Source organism: Lutjanus erythropterus, chromosome 12, assembly GCF_056507025.1.
Source record: "Lutjanus erythropterus isolate fLutEry1 chromosome 12, fLutEry1.hap2, whole genome shotgun sequence".
Taxonomy (NCBI): Eukaryota; Metazoa; Chordata; class Actinopteri; order Lutjaniformes; family Lutjanidae; genus Lutjanus; species Lutjanus erythropterus.
The window spans coordinates 35,739,628-35,764,277 of record NC_139328.1 but is presented as its reverse complement, the minus strand read 5'-3'; the positions used below and the strand labels follow the sequence as shown (position 1 = coordinate 35,764,277).

Genomic DNA, 24,650 nt, shown 5'->3' with positions numbered 1-24,650 from the left:
TGAAACAACCTTGAATCTAAAATTATATTATTTAAGAACCAAGACCATCCATGGTCCTAGCACTGAATCTGAGCAACTCAATGATAAATCAAGCTCTGAAAGCAGGTAAGAAGTACAGCATGGAAGCCTATTAATGCCTTGCTTGGCAATGACAAGAGAGAAGACAGCAGTCAGATCCTAATAGACTATGTGGCTTAAATTCTGATGGGCAAAGGTATGTGCTGGAAATTTTTGAGAGTGAAATAAGCTGATGAAAAAAGGGGAAAAGAGGGAATCTTGTTTAATATTTTACATCTTGTCTCCTCTCCTTTATATCTCCCCTTCAGAATCCCAAATCACTGCTCTCATTCATTCAGGTTCTACTGGTGCTGTTCATCTAATATCAGCTGTGGTGTAGTTTTACATTGTTGCCACTAGAAGATGTCAGAGTTCTAGTGTTAGAGATCTATTATTGATTATTGCTGTTAAGTATTCATTTGGTGATGCGAAGGTCAAACGATGTCTACAGTTGGCAGCATGGATGCTTCTTGGAAGTCTAGGCTTCACTTCATCATTTAAGTGATCATATTTCTTTGTAAAGCTATTCCTAATTACTGTGCAAAACTGGCTGCTGTGGATACTGTGCAATCAGTGTTACAATACTGTTAAATGTGCATGTGACACAGTGACTTCCCATACAGCATGTGGAGCAAGGGGTCATTAGCAGATAAAAGATCAAATGTTTGGATTAAATAGGGCCAAGTGGGGACAGGTTTGAAATTTCTGCACAGCAGGCAGTCGTGTTCTGCAAACGTGTGCAAATGATAAAGTGGTGACAGTAGTAATAGAATGGCTATGTTCACAAAGAATGATGAGACAGAGTGGGTAACAATATTGGCAAATTATTAGACAAAAGTACAAGTTGAACAATATTTTTGGAAACTGACTAGGAAGCTGCATTTCAGCTGGACTAGAGACTGAGCCCTGTCAGACTGACACCTGTAACTGTCTCCATAAAGAAAAGTCATGCATAATGCCATTACTCCATGCACATTACAATCTAATATACATGTTTATTTTATCCAGATACATGTTGTTTTAGATGGAACTTTTATTAATTAATTCAATAGAAAAATATATCAGGTACCGCTATGGATTTCAGAACATGAGGACAGAGTGACATACAGTATGTCAGAAGAGATACTGTATAACTGCATTATTCTATACATTATAACATCATATTTTTAACACTAGCCAGTGACAGTTTTCGATTAGATTTGCTTTAATTTAGGATGACATTAGAAACATATTAAAATTTGAAAAAAACAGTGGTGTCTGAGGACATTTCCTCAAACTAAGCTAACTTTTTCACCGCCTTCCCAACACTCACAAGGAGGAGCACCAACATTGTTCCACAGCATCCACACTGACAAGCCTGTCTGCAGATGTGTCTGCATACATTGTTGTTTACCAGCTTCATGATGGCAGGCATCAGCTGATACCAGTGACCTCAAAATGCCAAAAAAAAAAAAAAAAATGACTAACAAGTGAATCAAAATTCAAATGAATCAGTCTATCACTGATAGATAACTATAGCCAATACCAAATTTATTTAACACCAAAAAACTCACTATACACCTCTACACTTCAGGAGACTTGAATTACACCAGACGAGCAGTACAGATCATTTTATGTTTTGTTTTGTTTTTCTCTGTTGTTTTTAGCATTTGAAAATTGGGAGATTCTGTAACACTGTTTTCCTGTGAAACTCCAGCAGTGTTTTATGGATTAAAAAATTAATCATTTGGCATGAGGCTGAGTAGATAATGACTGAATTTTCATTTTTGGGTGATCTTTAATTTAATTTTTTTTTTTTTTTTAGTATTTCTTCATTGAACTTTTCTGTACTTTATGTTTTCATTTTATTATTCTTAAAATAATTTAATGTTTTGTTTGCTGTCTATTTTTATGTTTGAAATAAAAATCTATCTATCTATCTATCTATCTATCTATCTATCTATCTATCTATCTATCTATCTATCTATCTATCTATAACTGGGTCAGATAAATGAATATGAATAACATTTAATTTAAATCCCATGACTTTGTTTCATTAATTCTGATTACTTTTATCAAATGAATCATAAATACTCTATTGTAATTTAAAACATATAAAATTGCAAATTCATGACCTCACACTTTGGGAACTGGCTTACAGTATATGTCCTATTAGTTTATAACACAACTTGAAAAATAGACCTTTCGCACAGCAGCTGTTGACATGAAACCGTAGTGTAAACACAGGTGTTACCAATGATACTAATTAAAGTTCTTTTCCATCCATGTTGGCTCACTGGAAAAGCTCTGCTACACTAAATGCAACAGGACCTTAATTAGTCATTGGTAACACCTGTGTTTACACTACTCTTTCATATCAGTGTGGCTGCTGTGAAAATGGTCTGTTATACAAAATAAATTCTAAACACCTAATACTAAAAAAAACACCAAAACAACTCTAACTGAATCCAACAAAAAATAAAAATAAAAAATCCCGAAAGGCCTACAGCAAAGCCTAGCCCTTATGTGGGTGTATTGAATGAAACATAAGTCGGGGTGTCCTGTGCAGTGTGCGTGAGTAGGCTACGCGCGTGCACATTGTGTGAGCACGAGCGAGAAAGCAGAAGGCGTGGCTACATCAAAAGGGGGTCGGAGTGGGCGGAGGAAGGAGAGGAGTAAGGAGGAGGGGAGCGGAGGTAAAGGGGAGGGGAAGACTTGTCGGTCCCTGACATGAATGAACCATGTTCGGTAACGGAGCCTTAGCTCTCCCGGTCTGCTCCTTTCTCCTGCTACACCTCCCGGTTCTCCCGCTAACCAACAACTGGCCCGTTAAGGTAAATGTAGCTCGCAGAACAGTTAGCTGTTCACCTCTCAGAGCTGTGGTTCTGCATTAGCAGACTGGTTTAAAGTTGAGAAGGGGGACAGGGGTAGTTTGCTCATAAGTCTGTCACTTTGATTCTGCCTTGCTTTATCGTCAAGAACTCTGTAGTTTTCACCTCAAATTAATTCTTGGAGTCCGTCTTCTAATTCGGCTGAGATATAATTAATGTCTAAATGAAACTTCAGTGCCTGGACTAGTTCGGGCTTCGAAAAGCATTTAACCATAGTGTAATTGTGTATGTGAAGGTAAGCTAACTGTTACCAAATGCGGGAATGTCACTGTTCCCTTCGGCGAACCTCCTAGAAAAGTTGATACTTTGTTGAGTAAACGCCAGTGGGATGCTCTCATGCATGTTGCGTCAACGAATGAACGGTAACGACTTGTAAAACGGCTGTTTAGATGTGTTTACACCAGACGATAAACAAGGCAGCAGCGAAATGACACAACATAAATTATGTAAATTGTAAATGGGGTTTGGTGGACCTCTTCTCCAAACTAACTACAGCATTGACGAATTCCTGAAGAATTCACGCAAGGTTCCTACTACTTTTAATTACTTAATTATTAGAAATGAAGGTGACAAGTTATTAAGTCTAGTTCAAAACCAGTGGTGAAAAGTAATTAAGTTAATTTACTCAAGTAATGTACTTTTATATATATATATATATATATATATATATATATATATATATATATATATATATATATATGTATGTATATAAATTTAAAATACTTTTTTTCTTGTCATGCCACTTTCTTCTTCTACTCTGCTACATCTCAATGGGAAATGTTGTACTTAATTACATTTATATGACAGTTATAGTTAGTGACTATAAATTAAGATTTTACTAAACAAAAGATATTAAAAGTTTATAAGATATGATGTTTTGTCATAAACTCAGTTATGCAACAGTTATTGTTTCTGCACTAATATTCATGATGTATATCACTTAGTTTGGATACTTTGAGTACTTTTTATTCAGTATTTAAGTATTTTGCTGGTAATACTTTTCTACTTAAGTAAATGTTTGAATGTAAGACTTACTGAACCAAGTATTTTTACAGTGTTTTATTGCTACTTTTACTTCATAAAATGTAGAAATATTTATTCCACAGTTTATAGCCAGACTTGCATACATTCTGAGGGTGGTTCAGTGTTTAGACTAACATACTGCTTACCCCTGTTCAACTAGCCGGTTTGTTGGTGGTGTAGCTAGAAATTGCAGCTTTGTTTAACTTGTCAACTTCATCATTGGATGTAACAGAATCAATGCTTGATACGTTTTATATTTTATAATTCAGAGAAATATCTGTCAATGCAAATCATGACAATAACAAGCGCAAGAGCAGGTTAAAAGGACACTTAACCCCTAAATTAAGAATATGTTTTTTTTTTGTCTTACCCATTGTGCTGTTTTTCCAATATGTTTTTTTTTTGTCTTACCCATAGTGCTGTTTTTCCGTCTACATAGTACTGGTGTGAGTTGTGGAGTTTTGGAGATATCGGCCATAGAGATGTCTGACTTCTCTCCAATATAATAAAACTAAAAAGCTCAACAGCAATGTCTCCTTCCACAAATCCTGACCCAGTTACTCAAGATAATCCACACACCTTTGTGAGCAGTTTCACATAGGAATTGCTTTCTTTCTACCCAATTACACCCGCCAACCATATCGCTGTGCAAATGGAAGCATGCATGTACTCATGGACGAGTGGATTGTACTTGTGACACCGTGGAAATGTAAACTTTAATAGCATCTTCCTTGGCTGAACTGTAATGGTAGCAGTACTGAGCTAGGGTTAGGGTTAGGGTAGTGATTTGTTTGGCAAGTGTAGATTTGTAGAAAAATAGTTCCTACATGAAACTGCTCACAACAAGGTCTGTGGATTATCTTGAGTAACCAGGTCATGATTGCTGGAAAAAGACCAGGTGTTGAACTTTTCAAATGTTTTTTTGGTGCTTTGAGCACCACATGCTGAGTGCCAGTTAGTCCTATTATATTGGAGAGAAGGCAGACATTTCTACAGCCAATTTCTACAAAACTCATCAATTCACACAGAGCTGCAACAAATGATTAGTTTAATTGTCAAAAAAATCTGTCAAACATTTTCTTAAGTAATCAATTAGTTGTTTGGTCTATAAAATGTCAGAAAAGGATGAAAAATGCCTATCATTATTTCCCAAAATCTAAGGTGATGTCCTCAAATATCTTGTTTTCTCCACAACCCATAGATATCCAGTTAACAAGAAACCAAAAAATATTCACATTTAAGAAGCTGGTATCAGATAATTTTGACTCTTTTCTTCTGTCAAAATAACTGGCAGTTAATTTAGTAGTTGGCAACTAATTGATTGATTGATTAATCATTACAGCTGTACTTACACCAAAGCTATCTAGATAGATAAACAGCACTACAGGGGAAAGGAAGAATATGTATTTTTTATTTTTGGGTTATTGTTATGTAAGAACAAAGTGTTATTTGTGTGCTGTCCTCTAACAGTTTTCTCATAATGTTATACATCTTCTTGCAAATATGTGTTTGTCTTTCCTGTGCTCCCCTTCACTCTATATCCTCTTCACTCTTTTCTGTATGAGTATAATATAATTGGATGAACAGTGACAAGTGAGAAGTTTCTTTACAGTGATACACATTCAGTATGTAGCTATTTTGTTGATTTTATCTTTGTTAATTCCCCCTAAAGGCATTGTTGTAGCTTCTTGTTGCAGGAAAAATCAGTTAGCCTTTCTTCATGTGGCCAAGACAGTATATAAGTGAGTCGGTAATTCAACCTGTCAAATGAACATTATCTATCAGCAAACAAACATGTGACTCCAGTCTCATAGATTGCAAGACAGACAATGTCCTTGTCTTAACATTGGAAAGTCACATCACTGACTGACCATTTGGCTACACTGTTGACTGTGGGCTAAATGAACAGCTAACGGACTGACAGACTAACAGATTGATCTTCTGCCTCTTGACCAAAAGGCTTTCACACAGTCTGAGTGCTCGCCTGAGTAAAGAGGACAACATGGTGACAGCCAGCCAGCCAGCCTATCAGGGTGTCTCGGGGTCTCATGGTTGAAACTCTAAACAGATGCATTACCAAAGGCTGTGCAAACAATTGTTTGCAGACACTTTTCCAGCAGCACTCACAGTTCTTCTTCGAAACCATAAACACTGCTTGGTTTCTATTCAGTGCACATGAATGTACTGAGCATTAATGCCCCAGAGACAGCTGATAAAATGCCTCATATTTGTCTGGTTAGCACTGGGTTTATCATTCAGTCCATTCATTCTTGCCAATTAAAGAAAAAGCTCATACTGTATAGTGAGCTTGAAAGAGGTCTGGATTTCTGCATATGAAGCTGAGTTTTGTGGATGAAGTCGACTGCACATAAAATTGATGGCGACAGTAAAAAAGGAAAGTTGTGTTGAGCACACAACAACTGGCATGACATCTAAAATGTTTTTTTGGCAAAGTCTGTTGAAAGACATTGTCTTCCAACAGTGCTAAAGCACTCTTTGCACATTATTACACACAAACGTAATGCGCCATAGCAACAGTGAGGTAATGCTTTCTATTTAAAGGTTTGGATTTATGGTGCTAACATGACTTAGTTTGAAAAAGCATTCGTCATTTTTCCTATCAAGACATAGAGAGAGGGACTGGTTAATTCAGCTGCATGCACATGTGATACAGGTAATGCCTATGTGCATTGCATTGAGCTATTAAGGTTATTGAACTCTAGATCATAGTATGTAATGATATATGATTGCAGGGGTGTCACAATTTCAATATAACATTCAAAATCAATTGAAATTAGCTTTCCGTTTCAATAATTGAATCAAAAAGGCAGAATTGGCAATTATTCCATCATTTTTTCTCTCCACCCCTGACTACTTGTGGTGTCTGTCTGAAGAGAAAAACAACACTTAAGAGATGACACAGCATAGCTCACCAGCTGTTCTATCACACGAGATACCACCTTTTTAAAGAAGAATTTTAAAATTTAAGTGATAGTTGTCAGGGCATAAAACCAATGATCTGTTGATCTTGACTGATCTAACTGGTCTAACAATGGCAGAGCTGTCAGTGCTAAAACGAAATATTAAACCTTAAACCTTAAAATCGAAAGTCCGATCGAATCATGATTCAGAGAATCGTGACACACCCAACATGCCTGTATTAACATGTGTTCATATTTGTGAAAAATGTAAGAGCAACACAAGTCCAATCTTGCTTTCATAATCATGAAATATAGTTTAGATTAAATACATTTCAGAGTAGTCAAGCCAAATTTATTTATAAATCACATTTACATTGACCAGATTCTTACACAGACCAGAGCAGGTAGCTAAAATCATAAATAAAATAAACACCAACATAAACGTCAGTATACACAGCTCATAGGCACAAGTAAAAAATCAGTCACATCAGGAGGATTCAAATGCAAAGGCTCTGACTTTAAACTGACAGTTCACCCCCAAAATCAAAAACACATTGCTCAAGATAATCCACAGACCTTGTTGTGAGCAGTTTCATGTAGAAATTACTTTCTCTCTGCAGTAGAATCTGCCAGAACTACTTTCTTTTCTACTAGATTATTCCTACTATTTCTGTTATAAATGTAGAGATACAGGACAGGCTGTCCAATGGCTGTAGTCAAGTTACATAGAAATTCTTTTTATGATACACATTACAGGTTATATTGGAAGAGGCTCCTTTCTTATACCTCATCACCTCGGACCAGCCTTACTCAGCAGAGAGGTGTCCGCATGCTGTTTGTGCACAAACGTTTTACATATGATGTTTCCAGCATAATAACATAAAGTTGTCTTTTCTGACGCCTGTCCCATCGTCTTCTTAGAAACACTTGCTCACCAAATCACACAAATATCCAAACAACCATGCACACACACATGCACACTGTAGCGATGAGTGTTTGTGTGTTTATGTCTTGAATTAGCCAGAGGGTAATCTGACAGAGTAAGGAGCCTGTGTGGGCTTGTTAAGGACCCTGTAGAGACACACGTAGTAGTGGGACTTTGAGCCTCTGTGTGTGTGTTTGTTGTTGTGGGATTAAAAAAGACACAACCTAACCAAGATTTGACTTGACACAAATCACATCCTTCTGATACATGGCAAATCAAATCTCTGTCTCTCACTTCTAGCTCTAAGTGGGACAGATTTGTCAAGTTTCATGTTTGCACTAATTTCATGTCCAACTAGTGTCCAAATTAGGGATGTGTGACATGGATTTTTTTCAGCCATCCTCCTCCTCATGCCCTGATACTGTCGAGACACCCGAGAATTTCACATTTTAAATAGAAGGACCTATAACCTGTCATTTATGCTCATCCAAGGGTAAGAAAGGCTCAGATTTAGTGATTAAGTATTCCTCAGCCCTGACCAACCACAAGCAAACAGCTCTGACTCTCAAACATGCAGTTCATTTTTCTAGTAAAGTTCATCAAAAACTTCACAAACATTCATTAATTCAAATTAAATGAAATGACATAATCTGTCAAGTCAGATATTGTTGCTGACATTTATCAACTATAATTGCATTATTAGAGCAATAAATAACAATAATAACAATAATAATAATGTCCCATTAGTGGCTGATAATTATTAGCCTTGGTAACACTTAATAAAATACAGATGTTTTACTGACCCAGTGAACTGTTTTTTGTATGCAGCATTTGTACTAATGGCTTTCAGTATGGTAGGCATCCAAAAAAGTGAAATGTTGTCACATTCAGTGTCAGGTTGTTTAACCATTTCACAGACCATTAGGTTGTTTCCACAAGCCAAACAAACCTGTATTGTGGGGCTGAGACAATACACTTATCTATTGAGTCAACACTTTTGTGATACTTAGAGGCTTATTCAATGTGTGTTGTGATTTGATTTGACAATTTATTGCAGTTTTGTTCGCTTTTTCAACACAAGACCACATGAAAAATTAAGTCAAACACTTCTGTACAATGTACATCACATGTCAGTCAGTCCTACTGAGTTTTATTAGAGCAGCATCAATTCAAAACTGCATTTAAAAGTAGGAAATAAAATACTTTTTGAAGTAAAGTGCTGCCTGTAACAGTTTTTGCTCATGCTGTAGTTGGTCAATGTGGAGTCTTGAAAACAGATTGAGTTAACAATGTGAAGTCAGCAACTGTTTGTTTTCACAGAACAGAAGAAATATATTCCTGAAAATCTGAGCTCCTGTTTCACAATGCTAATTTCTGTTTGCACGTCAGTGGGAATTACCATTATTTGCATGAACATCGAGCTAACGTACTAAGCGCTAGGTGATTATATAAATAAAAAAAAGACAAAAAAGACATCCAACATCTTATTAAATGAATTTATATTGATAGGCAAATGTGTTGGTGCATAATTTGACCAAGAGTGCAACTGACACTGTTTTTGGACCTGATTGGTTGTCACATACAGATAAAATATTACACCTATGCTGTTTAGTTATCAGTTTATCGTGTCTTCTTCATAGCATGCTGAAAATAAATACATGTAGATGTGGTTTCAGACTTCAACTTCATTTTTCTGCAAAGTTGTACTGAACTTGGATAGAAATAGTTATATTTGACCTAGGTGTTACCACTGACCTCACATGTGCTAACTAATCACAACACCTGTGACAGAAGTGGACCACAAAGACATTCTAGTGTAATGGAGCTTTTATATGGTTAAGTTCGTCAGTGGATTAAAGGTTCAGTTCAACTAAACCGAGAGTTCTAATTTTCAGTGCATCCACCCCAATACATTGGGGCTCACACAGTAAAAGTGTTCCATGTTCATGTGTATGTGTTTGTGTGTGTGGTGTGTGTCTGCCAGGACAGAAGTGAAGGGAGGGTGGAGCAGCATAACATCCAGCTACAATCACACAGCTTTGGAAGTCAGAATGTCAAACAGACAAGCAACAAGGTACTGTAATCACACACTCACACACTTCTGAATGTGTTTCTTTGTATCACTTTTAAATGTGTAAATTAAATGTAAATGTTTTAGGTTTATCTGTCACTCATTCTTGAGAAGTGGGACAAAACTGTATTTTTTGAGGTTTTGGTTTTTACTCTTCAGTTATGATCAAACTCTTGGCTGTTAAACCTGATAACAGACCAACATGAAAACATGAAAACATGAAAGCACATGTACACATTTCATAAATTCCATGTATTTCATGTTCATAAATACTTAAAGAACAAATTTTCACTAAAAAATTGAGTGTTAATTTTTCAAGTTTTTTTTTTTTTTTTGGTGGGACATGATTTGTCTCAATTCTCATAATGAACCCAACCAGAATACCAGTTCCAACCAGAACCAAGAGGAAAACGCATAAGGAAAAAAACACAATCACAATCAATGTCACAATACAAATGCAGTCAAACTGAGGCCAGATGTTTCAAAAAGGGACCTCAAGATTCTCCCCATTAATGTTGACATTTTAAATGAATTATTGTATTTTTTCATGTCATTATTAACTGTTATCATTGATGCTTTGGCAATATTATTTTTATAACATTCATGCCAGTAAAGCCTGTTGCATTGAATTGAACTGAATTAGATTAACAGATCACAGTTTCTCCATGTGAATAACTGAAACAAGTGTCTTCCAGTCTTTGAGAATACAGTTTTTGCTAGGTTCATTTATTTATCATTTGTGTGACTCTTCATCTTTGCAGGTAGGACCATTTTAATCTTGTAATGAGGGACAGGCTGCCAGGAGGCAGACAGTCACCACCAATGACATGCTTCTGTTTAGGTTATAGTTGTTTAACATTAAGGACAATACAGCTGCATACCTACTGCTCTCAATGTAAACTCACACAGCAGTGGGGTAAGATCCCATCATAATAGGTTTTTATCACCTCAGAGTGCTCTATTGTCTGATTTAACAAGGCTGGTTAATATTCAGCAGGATTTTGATGATTCTCTCTAACTCAAGCCCTTAAATTTGATGTTGTCGTCTCCATAGTTGAAATGATGTGCTCTATCACCTTGTTTTTTCTGACTGCTGTACTGTGTATATTTTCTCTCAGGAGGAGGTATTTCAGTGGTGGGGGGAGTGGTCCAGTTGGTCCTCCTGTTCCAGGAGCTGTGGAGGAGGAGTGAGGAGTCAGGAGAGACACTGTCTTATACAGAGGTAGTGTGTGTTAAATGCTATAACCTATGGTTGCATGTATAAAAGTTTTTTTACACTGACGGACATAGGGAAACTGACTGCAAGCTTAGAGACAAGCGCAATCTTGTTTCGCAAGTGCATGTGAATGTGAACAACTATATACCTGTGATAGCTCAAACCAGGGACAGCTTGTAGACTGATATCTTTATAAGTATTAGGAATAAAGAATCAGCAGGTGGAGAATGGCCAATCACAGGAGCTTTGTTCATCCCCTTTAAACACAGCAGGAACAGACCAACAGGTGTAAGGCTGAGGTGTCATTTTGAAGTCTTAAAGCACAAATATTCTGTACATTAGGGCAGACCTGAAACTTTGAAGCTTTAAAGCTTCTACCATTGCCATGGTAATCAATATCCAAATCAGTATTCAGTGTTTTATTTTTTTGAAGAAAGAAATAGACTAGGGCTGCATAATTGATCGCAAAATGATCGAAATCGCAATGTGGCCAAGTGCATTATCCAAATTGCACAACCAGAACCTAATTGCAATGAAGAACTGTAGTCCTGCCGAGATGCTCTGGCCAACAAATTTTGTTTTCCAGATGTAGCAAAACATGTTTATTTGATACAGACCCCATCAAATGTCACATTATTACGATTCTAATTGTTTTTCTTCCAGTAAATATGAAAATTTTAATACAAAACGATCACTCTCCCTAAATGCTGTCAAAATAATTGCAAAATGTTTAATTAGTTCTAAAAACTAGGCCTGGGAATTAACTTTTTTCCTCAGTGTTCTGCAACTGTCCCAAGTAACTTTGTCTCAGTAACTCACATCACTTCACAGGCTCACTCTGGTTCACCGTAGAAGTTCTGCTAGTTGTTCCCTGTACTTATATCTAAATTAAAATGGGCCATTATTCTTTTAGTCATAACTTGAGTTACTGTGTCTTGTTTACTTCTAAGTGTTTCTGGTTGGTACACAGCTATGGAAATTTACATAGACACACTTTGAACATATCTCAAAGTAAACACTAAATTCTACGTGAAACATCATGACAGTGTAAGTGTGCGTGTAAAGTAGATTACAGCTTGTGCATGTGGCAGCTCATATGTTTTGAACGCTTGAACAATTAAACTAATATAAATTCCATAATGCATAAACATATCGATAAGTTTCTCCACTGTCCTAGAATTGTCCCACACACCCAATCTTTGAGTCCTGGGTACTATTTTTGTAGTCTCAGAGACAAAGGGACATCCTTAATTTCAAGTGCTGCCCAAAACCTGCGCACATAAAAAACAGATGCATGCACATGATATGAGTGCACAGAGCTGCAAAGCATCTTTGCAAGGGAGTATTTCTACTCCTGATGCACAAACGCCGTCTGGTGAGCTGTGACAAGCACAAGCTCAACTCTCCTTATGCTTTTGCAACTGCTCAGCATTCACTCGCCTGTCTCTGCCTTGGAGGCAGAAATGGATAAGACTGTCCTCATCTCTGATTTGAGCAAAGTACGTCTATACTGACCACAAGTTTGCAAAATTGTAAGTTTAGTTGAGCAAATGGTAGGCCTATGTGTATAATGAGATAACGTCCTTTATTACCATCCGCCATTTTTTTTCTTATACACTTGAGCAGTGAAAAAGATTGTGTTAAGTATTTGTTTATGCTTTCATCTGCAATGCTTTACTGAAAATATTGTGAGATGTGACAGCACATGGAGTTAGGACTTTTGCTTAAAATATAAATGCCATCCTGAACTCCATCAAAGCTGTCGGGACGGCTGCCATACTAAATTAATCTGGAAACTGTGTGTTACAGCTTATTTGTGTAGTGTGTAGAGGAACACTGAACCTCCATTCCTGTTAGATCCCAACCAACCCTGTCACCATGTCAGGAGATTTAAATAATTGGAGTTACTGCTGCATGACATCATTAATAAGACTCAGCCATTAATCTGCCCGTTACAGTCTCTGCCTTTAACCACATTCAAATGCAGTGTTGGGGAAGCTACTTTAAAGGCAGAGCTTGGAAAGCTACCAATTACTTCACATTGGAAGAATTTCAACTACACTAAAGCTACCCAAGAGAGTTTGATTAACTAACTGTATTTTGAAAAAGTAGTCCAATATAAAATTGATCAAATTGACAATGTACATGCCATACAAAGTTATAGCAAACCATAATGGAGAATGATTTTTAGGCATCTCTGCAGCACTACAGTACTTAATTATCATGCTGTTTCTTCTAAATTTTACCTGTATCATATTTGGATATTGCACTAGATCATATTATGATTTTGTGGCCACGAGCCAAAAGATACTTTGTGAGGAAATGGCCACCAAATATTCCATGTAAGTTCCCTGTGGCCTCCAAGTTTCATCCCCGCACTGTGAATCTTCACAAACATGTTACAGTTCCACAAACCTCTCAAATCCTTTGTACTTTTTAGTTCAACATTCCATTAAAACAATGAACAGACTTAAGAAAAAAAAATGTTTAATACAAATCCCCACAAAAATCTCATCATAATCATTTTAATGTTTTTCACTGAAAATAAGAATAATGAAATGTATCATTTCCTCTGATATTGTTTAATTGTGCAGCCCTAATAAAAACTATGTGGCCAACTGAAAGAGACAAACTCAGCATACATGAAAGGCGATATTATTTTGTAATTTTTTAGACACGTGGGTTTTGCATGACTCCTCAAACTAAAGCCACTGAAATCACCTTATGTTTGTAATAAGAGGTGGTCTAACCAGGTGGACATGTGGTGGACACAATTTTATGCCAAAATGAGCACCAAAATTGCTCTGTGCCATCTTTTCTGTATAAACAGATCCTCAGAACTGGCCACCTCTGCGCAAGTGGGTTTGTTTGGAGTTAGGAAACGACCAAACCTTCACAAGTGGACTCCCTGCACACTGCATTGCAGTTTAGTTTGCATTTGCTGACTTTGTGCTGGCAGGAAATAGGACCCCAAGTATTTAGAATGAAAGATGCAATTTGATGCTAAAAACAGAAAAAGCAGCTTGGGTATTTGATGATTCATGCCTTGTACACATAGTGCATGTATAGACACAAATATGTAAAGTCATGTACACAGCAATAACACACTGTGGAAGGGTGAGTGAGGGAAGCTGGGTAGGGCGTTGACAGAATGTGTGTGTTTGTAGCCATCTTGTTACCTTTGACCTCCCCCTGTCAGACTTGCGGAAGTTTCTGTCAACCAAGATTAACGCCACTCTGCCCTCACTGTTGGCCTTCTGTCTCTCCCCTTCTTCCCCCTCCTCCCCTTTCTTTCTCCTGTCTTTGTTCCTCCCATTTCCTCTTGTCATGTCTGCCCCTTTTACTCCTCTTTCCATTTTTTACCCCTTTCCTCTCCTTTTCTTCTCCTCCTCTTCCTCCCTACCCTGTTCACCTCCTCCCCATAAAGCCTCTCCTCCTGCTTTTTCTTTCTCTCCCCTTCTTCTCCTGTCCTACCCTCATCACCTTCTACCAATTAGATGTGACACTCTCACATAGTGACCTCCCGCTCACCTCGTCTTGCTGTCTCTCTTACTTTACCGTCTAAACAGTGTAGGAGGATGGACTGAAGAAAGAGAGGCACAGATAGATGGACAGAGGAGGTGTGTGTGTGTGTGTGTGTGGGGGGGGGGGGTTGCAGTTCACATGGTAATGAAAGACAGATGCATTAACTCCATGTTGGAGTTCTGTAGGTCCTTCCCAACACACACAGAACTGGAATCATGTTAACCATAACCGACAGGAATCAGATAGATTTTTCTTGTTCCAGATGCATGCAAGTGTTGTTACAAAATTTTGCAAACTGAGAACCTTGAGATGTGTGTCAATCAGCTGGTTTAAAGTGAATCTAGAAGTCACTACTCCTTAACTGTTGAAATAGAAAATTACATTTTGACGCTTTGCCCAGCTGTTAAACAAAAACATGCAAAACCCAAAAATAACCCATATAGTGACATCACCTCCAGAGTGTGAAAGGCTTCCTAAGTATATTCTGACATGCATGATACAAGGATAAGACAGATAACACATACAACTGAAATAATATTATAATAATAATAATAACAACAATAATAATGTATTTATTTTACAAAGTGCTTTTCTATCACATCATATCAGGAATGTTTGATATATAATTTTTTTTGTCATCTGTGTAGCAACATAGTTTCTTTCTTTCTTTCCTTGAGATTTATCCAAGAGGCAGCATGTTAATAATGAATAAAAGTGGGCCTGAATCAGAACCTAGTGGCTTTCCTTGTGTTACAGGCACCTGGCAGGATAGGATACAGGGACAGTGGCTGACATATCACCTGTTATTATATAATAGATAGATAGATAGATAGATCAGTCTCACCTTCAAGCTGTGCTAATTAATTTTTAGCCACGAGGGGGCAACAAACAGGCTAAAAATACACAACTGACATGTTTTAATTACATTTTTTGTAATTGTTACCTATTTACACAGCAGACACAGAGCAGTTGTTGGGCACTAGCGTTATATCGAGTTTTGTCCACCTGATAAATGTAAATCCAATCAGTCTTCTCTTAGCTCTGCTTTGGTCTCCGCCAAGTCCTGAGAAAAGACCTCTGGCTCTAACTCCTAAATATTTAAGTATGTTTACCAGCTGTGTCTATGTGAGTCTGCTGTTTGGAAAGGTAGCACACAGTGGGATGATAACAGTTTTCCTTCTTAAAAACTTTAGAGTTGGTTGATAGTCTGTTGTGGGTTTGTCACTACTAGTGATACCTTTCATGTTGCATATTGCCATTTGACCCATTATTAATATAAGAAATGTCAATTAATGCAGCTTTAAGTGTATAAATATGTTAAACCCTGTACAGGTGATACATTGGAGTTGTTGAGTCTACAGAGTGTTCTGTGGTGTGCAAAATTGGATTATTGAGGGAAATGAAAAACTATCCAAATATGGAGATATATAGGGGTTTACAGTAACTGTAATGTACAGAGTAATACTAATGCTTGTGGAACTCAAGAGATTGAGTAAAAAGGAGGTGGAGTTTAGGGCTGACATGGCAAAATTTTGAGCAAGTAAAGGCAATAAGTTTGTTAGGAAGTAGTCTGTGTATAAAAGTTGAGAGAAATTGGGATAACTTTAGCATTAGTCAGTATGAAGAACTCTGAATGTGTTGTGTGAATTGGTGCCAAGTGTCTGAGAAGTGTATATAAGTACTGTTTGCTCATAGTGGCAGCTGCTGTAGCTACTCATTACAGAGACAAACTCACTTTTCATTATGAGCACTAAATGTCAGTGAATCACTGTTTATTCCGCAAAGAAACAGGAATTGGTGAGATGTCACGTAAGCTGTGTGTGGGTACAGCAGACAGTACATCAGAAGAAAAGCTTTTGAAAAAGATAAGGATGTTCTTTCTTCAACCTTGATTCAGCCCGCTGTTTACCTAACATTAACACTAACTTTGCATGTTTATAGTTGTCAGCATCTGTTAAAGCTATTAATGCCTCACATACAAAATCTCTCTGCACCTGAACTAAATCATCAAAGTTGATGTGTTAATGTAAACTAGCTTGTACACAGCTACTTCTTCTAATACTAAGGTAGCAAACTAGGAAGTGTCAGTAACATAAGTAAACAAGCAAGCTCAGCACCACCACAGGCTCCACTTTGTCTTAAACCTCCAGGTTGAAGCCTTGCTGCTGTCCTTCTCCTTATTGTCTCCAGTTGTATGGATGCTGATGCTGGATGCCTGCCTCATGTATAAAACTGTGCATAGGATTCAACTCAAAAGGTTGCATACGGACGAAACATGCAAAGCGCTTTTGCCAAAAAATATTCTGATTCATAACACTGTGCAGGGATGTTGTACGTCGATGTCCCTTTGTAAATCCCAATCAACTTGAACTGTGGCACGCCTTTTGCGAGCATCATGTAACATCCATAGTTGCCTTTAAATAGTCAGCGAAACATCCCTAATTAATTTTCGTTTCTACTGACTGCATTAAGATGATTGTGGCAAAAGCAGAGAGAAAAGCTATAAAAAGAAATTTCACACATTGTGTAAAAGAAAGTTTTTGTTTGATTTGGTTTGTTACACAGAACCATCTGGGAAGTTAAGAAACTGTTTGGAAAAGAGCAAGCACATTCACAAAAGCACTTGGCAGGTGATTGGATGACACATCTGTCTATCTTGTCTAACACGGACTAACTTCAACCAGTTAGCTGAAGCGGATCAAAAGAAGAGTGAAAAAACATCTTTTCCATGGACAAAATTTCATTCATTTTCTCCAAATTTCAAAAAATCATTCTTTGCTCTTCTTTCAATTAATAAATACTCTCCAGTACTCATATAAGTGATGCTATGACAACATCTATGCTAACTTCTTCAGGAGCTGCCGTTACTTTTTTCAAGACAAGTTGCTTCCATGGATGCTTCTTGCTGTCGTCACATGTTGGATGCTGATTGGCTGCACCACTTTCAGTGCGAACGCAAACAGATAGCTCAAAGCCTGGCAAGATGGATTCTCCCATGATCTTGAGATCTTGCAATCTTACTAAAATCAAAATGGTCTAGAAATTGTAAACAAAAGTCATTTAATGGAAATGTTGTTTGATTATTGGTCATACAGTCAGTCGGTGGGTAAAATGACAAACCTATCCCAATTTCAACTTGGCTATCATTTATCATGTAGAACCATTAAGTTCTTCTCATTTTGGTGTTGATTTGGAGCACATATAAGCAAACTTTAGTGGACCACCAATATGAACGTCTCGTAAGACAGTGACATTAATTACTATTAATAATGGAGGTCTTTCTTACTTTGTTCTGTTTGTCCCCTGCCTGTCAACATTTTGGTAGGAAACACACTACGAGTTCACCAGTCTCCAAAACAGGAGAGAATGAAATGACACATACAGTGGTACGCTCCTGTGATTTGTTCACATGATGTTCACACTAGAAATTAACCACTCCAGAGTTCACATGACAGCGGTCTGAGACCATTCCTTTGAGGTGGACCAGAGAGTGGTTGTTTGGTCTGCACCAGAGTTTGAGTCCAGCATTCACACCAACCCAAACAAACCGAACCAAGAGGGTAAAATTCACTCCAGGGTTCACTTCAGCCAGGCTAAACAAGACTGGTGTGAATCTGCCCTTAAATAGTCTAAAATACAGTATTGTAATTTTTAGCTTTTGGAATGTTGTAAATACACTTTGGACCGATCTTAAAAAAAGCTAGCTAGCTCAGTGGTGCCAGCGTTACAGCTTAGCCAATGAAGACACCATTAATATTTACATCCCACGAACCTCAAAACAGGGTGTGTGCATTATCTTGAAGAACTGGTTCATGATTTCTGGAAAGAGACACTGGTGTTAAGTTCAGTAGAGCAAATGTGTTGACCTACCTGGACCACACATTTTGCAGCACTCGCCATTGTGTGCATATTGAGTTAGTTGGTCACAATGGGGCTGATTAGTGTCCGTCACCTGCAGAACAAGAAGTGTGATGCAAAAAAGGAGGAAATGCATAATCAGCTTATTCACCATAAAAGCCCACATCATCATTATCATCATCAACTGCAATAGATGCATCTTTGTGAATTGTGTTGTAAGTCACAGCACATTTGCTCTCCACTTTGACTCCGTCGCAGTCTGTGGTCACTGCTCTGAGATCTGCCCTCTTCTTTAATTTATCTCCTCCTCTGTAGTTGGAGCAGCGCAACAGGAATTTCTCGTGTTTTTTTTCTCTTGACCTCTGTAAGTTTTTTCTGTATCTGTGCATATTGTACTTGTCACAGTTTGGTCCCTAAACTGCCCAGAAGTTTAATGATTTTTCTTTTATATAAATGCCACAGCCATAAAACTTGTACTTGATGTAGACTAGGGGAATATTTCTTCTTAGTAGACTGGTGTGAAAACTGAAATTCAGTAACTATCAGTGGTGGAAAAAGTACTCAGATATCTTTTGTTTTAGTGAAAGTAGCAATATCACAGTGTACAATACCCCAGTACAAGTAAAAGTATAAAATCTATACATAAGTAAAAGAAGCATTATCAGCAAAGTGTACATTTATGAAAGCCAAGCACAGCTGTACGTGCAAATATTTTCAGTGCCATTATCTCAGGATCACAAGTGAGTTATTTTGATTGTGATAAAAAAGCTTGTTTTCTCATGATAATAGGCTCATTTACCTTGTTCTCTCGAGAAAACAAGTATTGTCATCTTGAGATGACAAAATTATTCACTTGTGATCTCAATAACAGCCTTTAACCCTATATCAATTCCTGTCCCTGTCTCAGGCTGTCCACCACACAGAATGTAAACAGCTCATACTGTGTTGGTTCACCCAAGCAGTACCAACTCTGTCCAAACCAGGTATGAAGCTTCATTTATATTAATGCTATACTGATTAGTTCTTTATTGAAGCCTCAGCATTAAAACATTGAGATTCACTGGAAGAAATTAGTAAAAAATACTGTTTAAGCAGTCTTTATGCTGTTGTGTTTTTCAGGCCTGTCCCAGCCCCAGTGTTAGCTTCAAACAGCATCAGTGTTCCCAATTCAATTCTAAAGCCTTTGGAAGAAGATACTATCAGTGGATACCTCTTTACCCAGGTATTATACAAATCCATTAGTCATTAGAAACCATAATTCCTCGGTCTGGCCTCAGCCATACTCTTCAAGCCATACTTGACATACAGTATAATATTTAATTCAAGTGGTATGTTTTCCTTTATGAAATGTAATGAAATGAAAATAAGTTTTTGCACAATTGAACATTGTTGTGTTAACCACATGTAACTAATTGCTCATTACTTTTTAAACTTCATTACACAGAAATCTTATGATGTGCTGTCAGTGATGTAAATACGTTTTTAAATATGTAATTTCCTATGTAGCTGATTACATCAGCATCTCCAATAAGCCATGTGACCTGCAGTGTACAACCATCAGTGGTGAGCGTCAGCTGCTAGTTCCCGCTCACGATGGTACCTTCTGTCGTGATACCAAATACCATGGAGTCTGCATCGAGGGAATATGTCAGGTAAGAATGATTTTTTCTGTAAGAATCACCAATATTTACTAAAGGTATTTAATAACATGCAAATATATATTTTGGTTGTGTACTTGTTTAAAAAGTGCTCTAACTTTTCCTCTCCTCCAGCCTGTAGGCTGTGATGGGCAGCTGTACAGCAGTAAGACAGTAGACAGATGTGGAGTGTGTGGAGGCAACGGGACATCATGCCAACGCGTCTCTGGATCATACAGGAAGGCACTCACACAGTTAGGTAACACACACACAAACACACATGTAGACAGATGTGCATACAAGTATAAATGATGTACCATCATGATAAAAGTCAAGTTATCTAGTGTTGAATTTGGTTACACTCAGCTATACCACATAAGTTCCAAGGAAACAGTTATCTGGCCTTCAGTAGCCCACTCATCCAATTACACTGTAATTAATGTTCATGACATGTTTACTGCAGAACATCTAGATTTAGAAGCCTGAAACTAGTGTGATGGCTGTTATAGCCTCACAAAGATTATTGCAAATTATAGCGTTGAGCTGATAGCTGATGCCATCGTCCATTGCAATGGCTGACAGTCATCAACCACAGAGTCCTTTACCATCTTAACATTGTGATTTAAAAGCATTCTGTATTTGAGGGACTGTATCCCCTTAGAGTTGCCATAAAGTTGCTCTGTGTTTCTTAAATGTTGTAGTAGCTGTTACTGCTATTCTTTGCATTACATCTCCATGTTGTCTTTATTATTTTCTTATTAGACACAACTAAGTTACTGGTTGACTGCTATGTGATGCAGAGATAAAGACCCTTTTAGATGCAGTAATGATAGTATTTTAATGCTAGAGAGATGGTGATTTAATTTTAATTCTTTGGGCCTTAGTGGTAGTGTTTGGTTTGGGCTGTTTTATAGACTGTGTTATATCCATAAGTGTTAATAATAGTTTGTACTAGACAGCCATTGTATTATATTCAAGCCCCAAACCAGTTTTCCACATAAAATGCTGTGTGTCATAAATAGACTATATTTATCTACATGGAGCCATCTAAAATCCACAATATCTAACAATATGAAAAATTAATAATAGCACCTTACTTATTACTTAGTATCAAAATTATTAAGTTACATTACTTGTTAAATTGCTTTTGTGCCTTGTTTTCAGTGTTATTGCATTCCAAAGTTGAACTCTTGATCCGCTGAACACTCTGCAAGCTTTTGTTGTTAGCTGACCAGTGTGGGGCCTTCAAATTAGATTCCATTATCACATATTCTCTCTCAAGGAGCCAAACAAACACAAAGTAATGACAACACCTGCACCAGTGGAAGTATTGTCTCTCTTATCCTCCATCCTTCACTTAGCTTTTATTCAGCTACTAGCTAACGTGACCTGCCCTGACCTGCCGCATGTACACATCATGAAAAGATTGCATACCTAGGTCAAAAAGTAACTCAGTGACTCAGAGTTACTTGAAGTAATAACTATATATAATTACTGTTTTGGAAATTGTAAGCCCTTACACTACTCATTAGTGGAAAACATAACTGCTACACTTCCCAACACTGTTGCTGAGTCACTGGGAAGAAGATACGGGTATACAAGAAGAGAAATGTGTGGCCATACAATGACACAAAGGAAATTTGATTCTGTGAAAACAATTTAGTCTATTTTGAGATTCCATTTAGTCACATTGTAACCAGTGTCAACTAGGGCTGCACAATTTGGGAAAAAAGTCATATTGCCATTATTTACTGCAATACAATTAGTTGAATGATTAGTTTTGCATTACAATTTTCATGTTCACTGAAAAAAAACTGTGTTGATATGGTATTTATTGAGCTCTCGACCAAGCAAACATTTCTTTTTTTTTTCTGTAGAACAAGGTTTTTAGGCCAGGACATCTATGCAACACCACAGTAACGCATTATGATGCTGTTTTCTCACACATTTGTGTATATATATATCATATATTGCATATATTTATTCATACATTGAGATTTTATTGCGATTGTGATTAATTGTGCAGCCCTAGTGTCGGCACAATAATATGGAGATTTAGTCACAGTTATTGCTTTTATTGTCGTCTTATCAACATTTTGTCTTCATCAAGGAATGAAATGTTGTTGACTAATATTTCATTGTAGTTTTCACTAAAGAAATTAATACTGTACTGAAATCACAAAAAATAATATTTTTCATATTTTGGTATCTATCATTTTAGAGCACTTTGGTTTTGTATTCCATATCAATAAAATTACTCAAAAGAAGACATGTGACATCCCAGCACAGTCTGTCTTTTGCTTCATTTTGTATACAATTTTGTTGTGATGCTTCCTGTTCACAGTTCACAACAGACAACTGTGCCAGTGTTTAAAGTAAATGTGTCTGTCCTCAGGCTACGTGTTCATCACCAATATCCCAGCTGGAGCTTCAGACATTCAGATCATAGAGAGACATAAGACTGAGAACATCCTGGGTGAGAACCTACAACTTCTTTAAGGTCAATAAACTGAGTACAAAATCAACAGCTTTTAATCAACATGTAAAGCATAGAAGTAGGATTATATTCTACTATAGAATTATATGTTTTTAACATTAATTTGAGATCAGACTAAATTTGTAAGGACCTATATTTGTAGTGATTGCGCAAAGATCATTTTGATCTTCTTGCCAAATTCTGGGTAATGTGGTAATTGGTCTTTCCGAAAAAGAAAAAAAGAACCAGTAACTATATTGTACTGTAGCTACCATTATCTTGAAAATGACTTTTTCTTTGGGTTTTTTGGGGGGTTCTGATCCAGTATTGAATATGACTGTCTTAGTCCCTCCCCCTGACATTTCCTCTCCTCTCTAGCCCTATCAGATGAATCTGGTCACTTCTTCTTTAACGGAAACACCGTGTTCGACAACCCTCAAAACTTCCGTGTGGCAGGAACAGTGTTTAAATACAGACGTCCAAGCAATGTGTTCTCTGATGGGCTGGAATATATCATTGCCCAGGGACCCACGCTTCAGGGCCTCAATGTTATGGTAATACACACACACATTTGTGTCTCATTTTACTATAACAAAAAAATGATTTCATGAAGTAGTTAACCTGTGATTTTCTCTTTGTACATGAAGTATTACAACCTGAATGGGAAGCTCCCCCATATCACCTACGAGTACACTATCCCCCGCACATCTCATGACATCACAGCTGTAGAGGGCATCACCACAGGCCCCTCCCAGTCGCATCTTAACCTCACCTATAACGAGGTTAACGAGGACATCAGAGGGGATCAATTTAGAGCGACAAATCACAGCAGAGGGAGTGTGACGTCTGTACATCACTACGACACCCAGCTGGGAGCTGATGGCCAGTCAGATGTCCAGCTGGAGGAAGATGAGGAGGAAGATGTAGTGTGGGAGATCAGGACACCCAGCCCTCCACCGCCAGCTGCCATTTTGGTCTACAGACCGGCAGATGTCACCAGTCATGTGTTCAGCCATAATGACGTTGAGGAGCGGGGACCTCCAGTACCATCCAGCTACCGTGAGTCAGAGACTGATCTGACAGATCAGTCTTTTTTTTTTTTAATACAATAGATTTATTGAGTTTTCTTATTTTCCACAAGAACAATAATAAAAACAAACAGACATGATAGCAATATTAATGCAAATAAATAAACAAACAAAAAACAGTTCAGATCAACAAACATAGTAGGTGGTTACAGGAAATAGTCCATATTGAAGGATAATCACAGAATATAAGAATTAATGTTCAGGAGACTCCTTGTAAGATAATGGAGGAGAAATCATGTCCAGTATCATTCAGATAGGACTGCCAGACTCTGTAGAACTGATCTACTTTGACATGTAAAATACTTGTAAGATTCAGATTCAGTTTTACATTTTAAAGATTTTGTCCAAGTACAGATGGATATTTTTTGGCATGACTCCAAATCTCCTCCCATCTCTCTTCATCAAAAGTCACTGACAGTTCCTTCCCCCACATACCCTTAATCATATGTGTCTTTATAGGAGACATGCCATTCATTACATGATATAACGAACTCAGAGTCACCTTCTCTGGTTGTTGAAACAGCGTTTTCTCAACAGTAGATATCTCAAGATTATCCATAAAAGTCATGCTCTTTATAATGTCATACATATAATGTGTGATTTGCAAGAAATGCTAAAAATCTTGCTTTGGATAATTTGAACCTCTACATGGCTGGCTGATCACCATTCCTTTTAAGTACTGATTGTTATCGGATTAGCTTGATACGTTTAAAGACTGGTAACACAGTTGTGCATAGACTCTGTCAGTAGACAGTTCACTGCTGAAATGATCAGTCAGCTGACAAATAGTGAGTCATCGAGTTACAATTTAAAAATTGGTTTGTTATAGCTTTTCAAAATCAAAGGCTAGATTGCTTCGCTGTTTCATATAACTGTGTGATGTAATCATATGAAACAGGCTTTTTTTGTTGGCAACAGAGCCTTTAGATCATTGTCATTTTGTCAGCCTGTCCATTTGTATGCTTCCAGAGCAGGGATATATT

The 24,650-nt window shown here is 37.3% G+C and overlaps 1 protein-coding gene across 1 annotated transcript in view; it reads left to right on the top strand.

Annotated features, from left to right (window-relative positions):
• The first annotated feature begins 2,755 nt into the window (after nt 1-2,755).
• The window catches only part of LOC146318408 (ADAMTS-like protein 2), a 30,819-nt gene continuing 8,924 nt past the window's right edge, over nt 2,756-24,650 (top strand). Inside the window, exons 1-10 of the mRNA XM_084732897.1 lie at nt 2,756-2,870; nt 9,781-9,870; nt 10,986-11,089; nt 19,374-19,449; nt 19,586-19,688; nt 19,973-20,118; nt 20,239-20,362; nt 22,499-22,579; nt 22,958-23,133; nt 23,227-23,638. Coding sequence (XP_084589023.1) covers nt 2,778-2,870; nt 9,781-9,870; nt 10,986-11,089; nt 19,374-19,449; nt 19,586-19,688; nt 19,973-20,118; nt 20,239-20,362; nt 22,499-22,579; nt 22,958-23,133; nt 23,227-23,638 — 1,405 coding nt within the window. The 5' untranslated portion in view covers nt 2,756-2,777. The remainder of the gene's footprint in view (nt 2,871-9,780; nt 9,871-10,985; nt 11,090-19,373; nt 19,450-19,585; nt 19,689-19,972; nt 20,119-20,238; nt 20,363-22,498; nt 22,580-22,957; nt 23,134-23,226; nt 23,639-24,650) is intronic.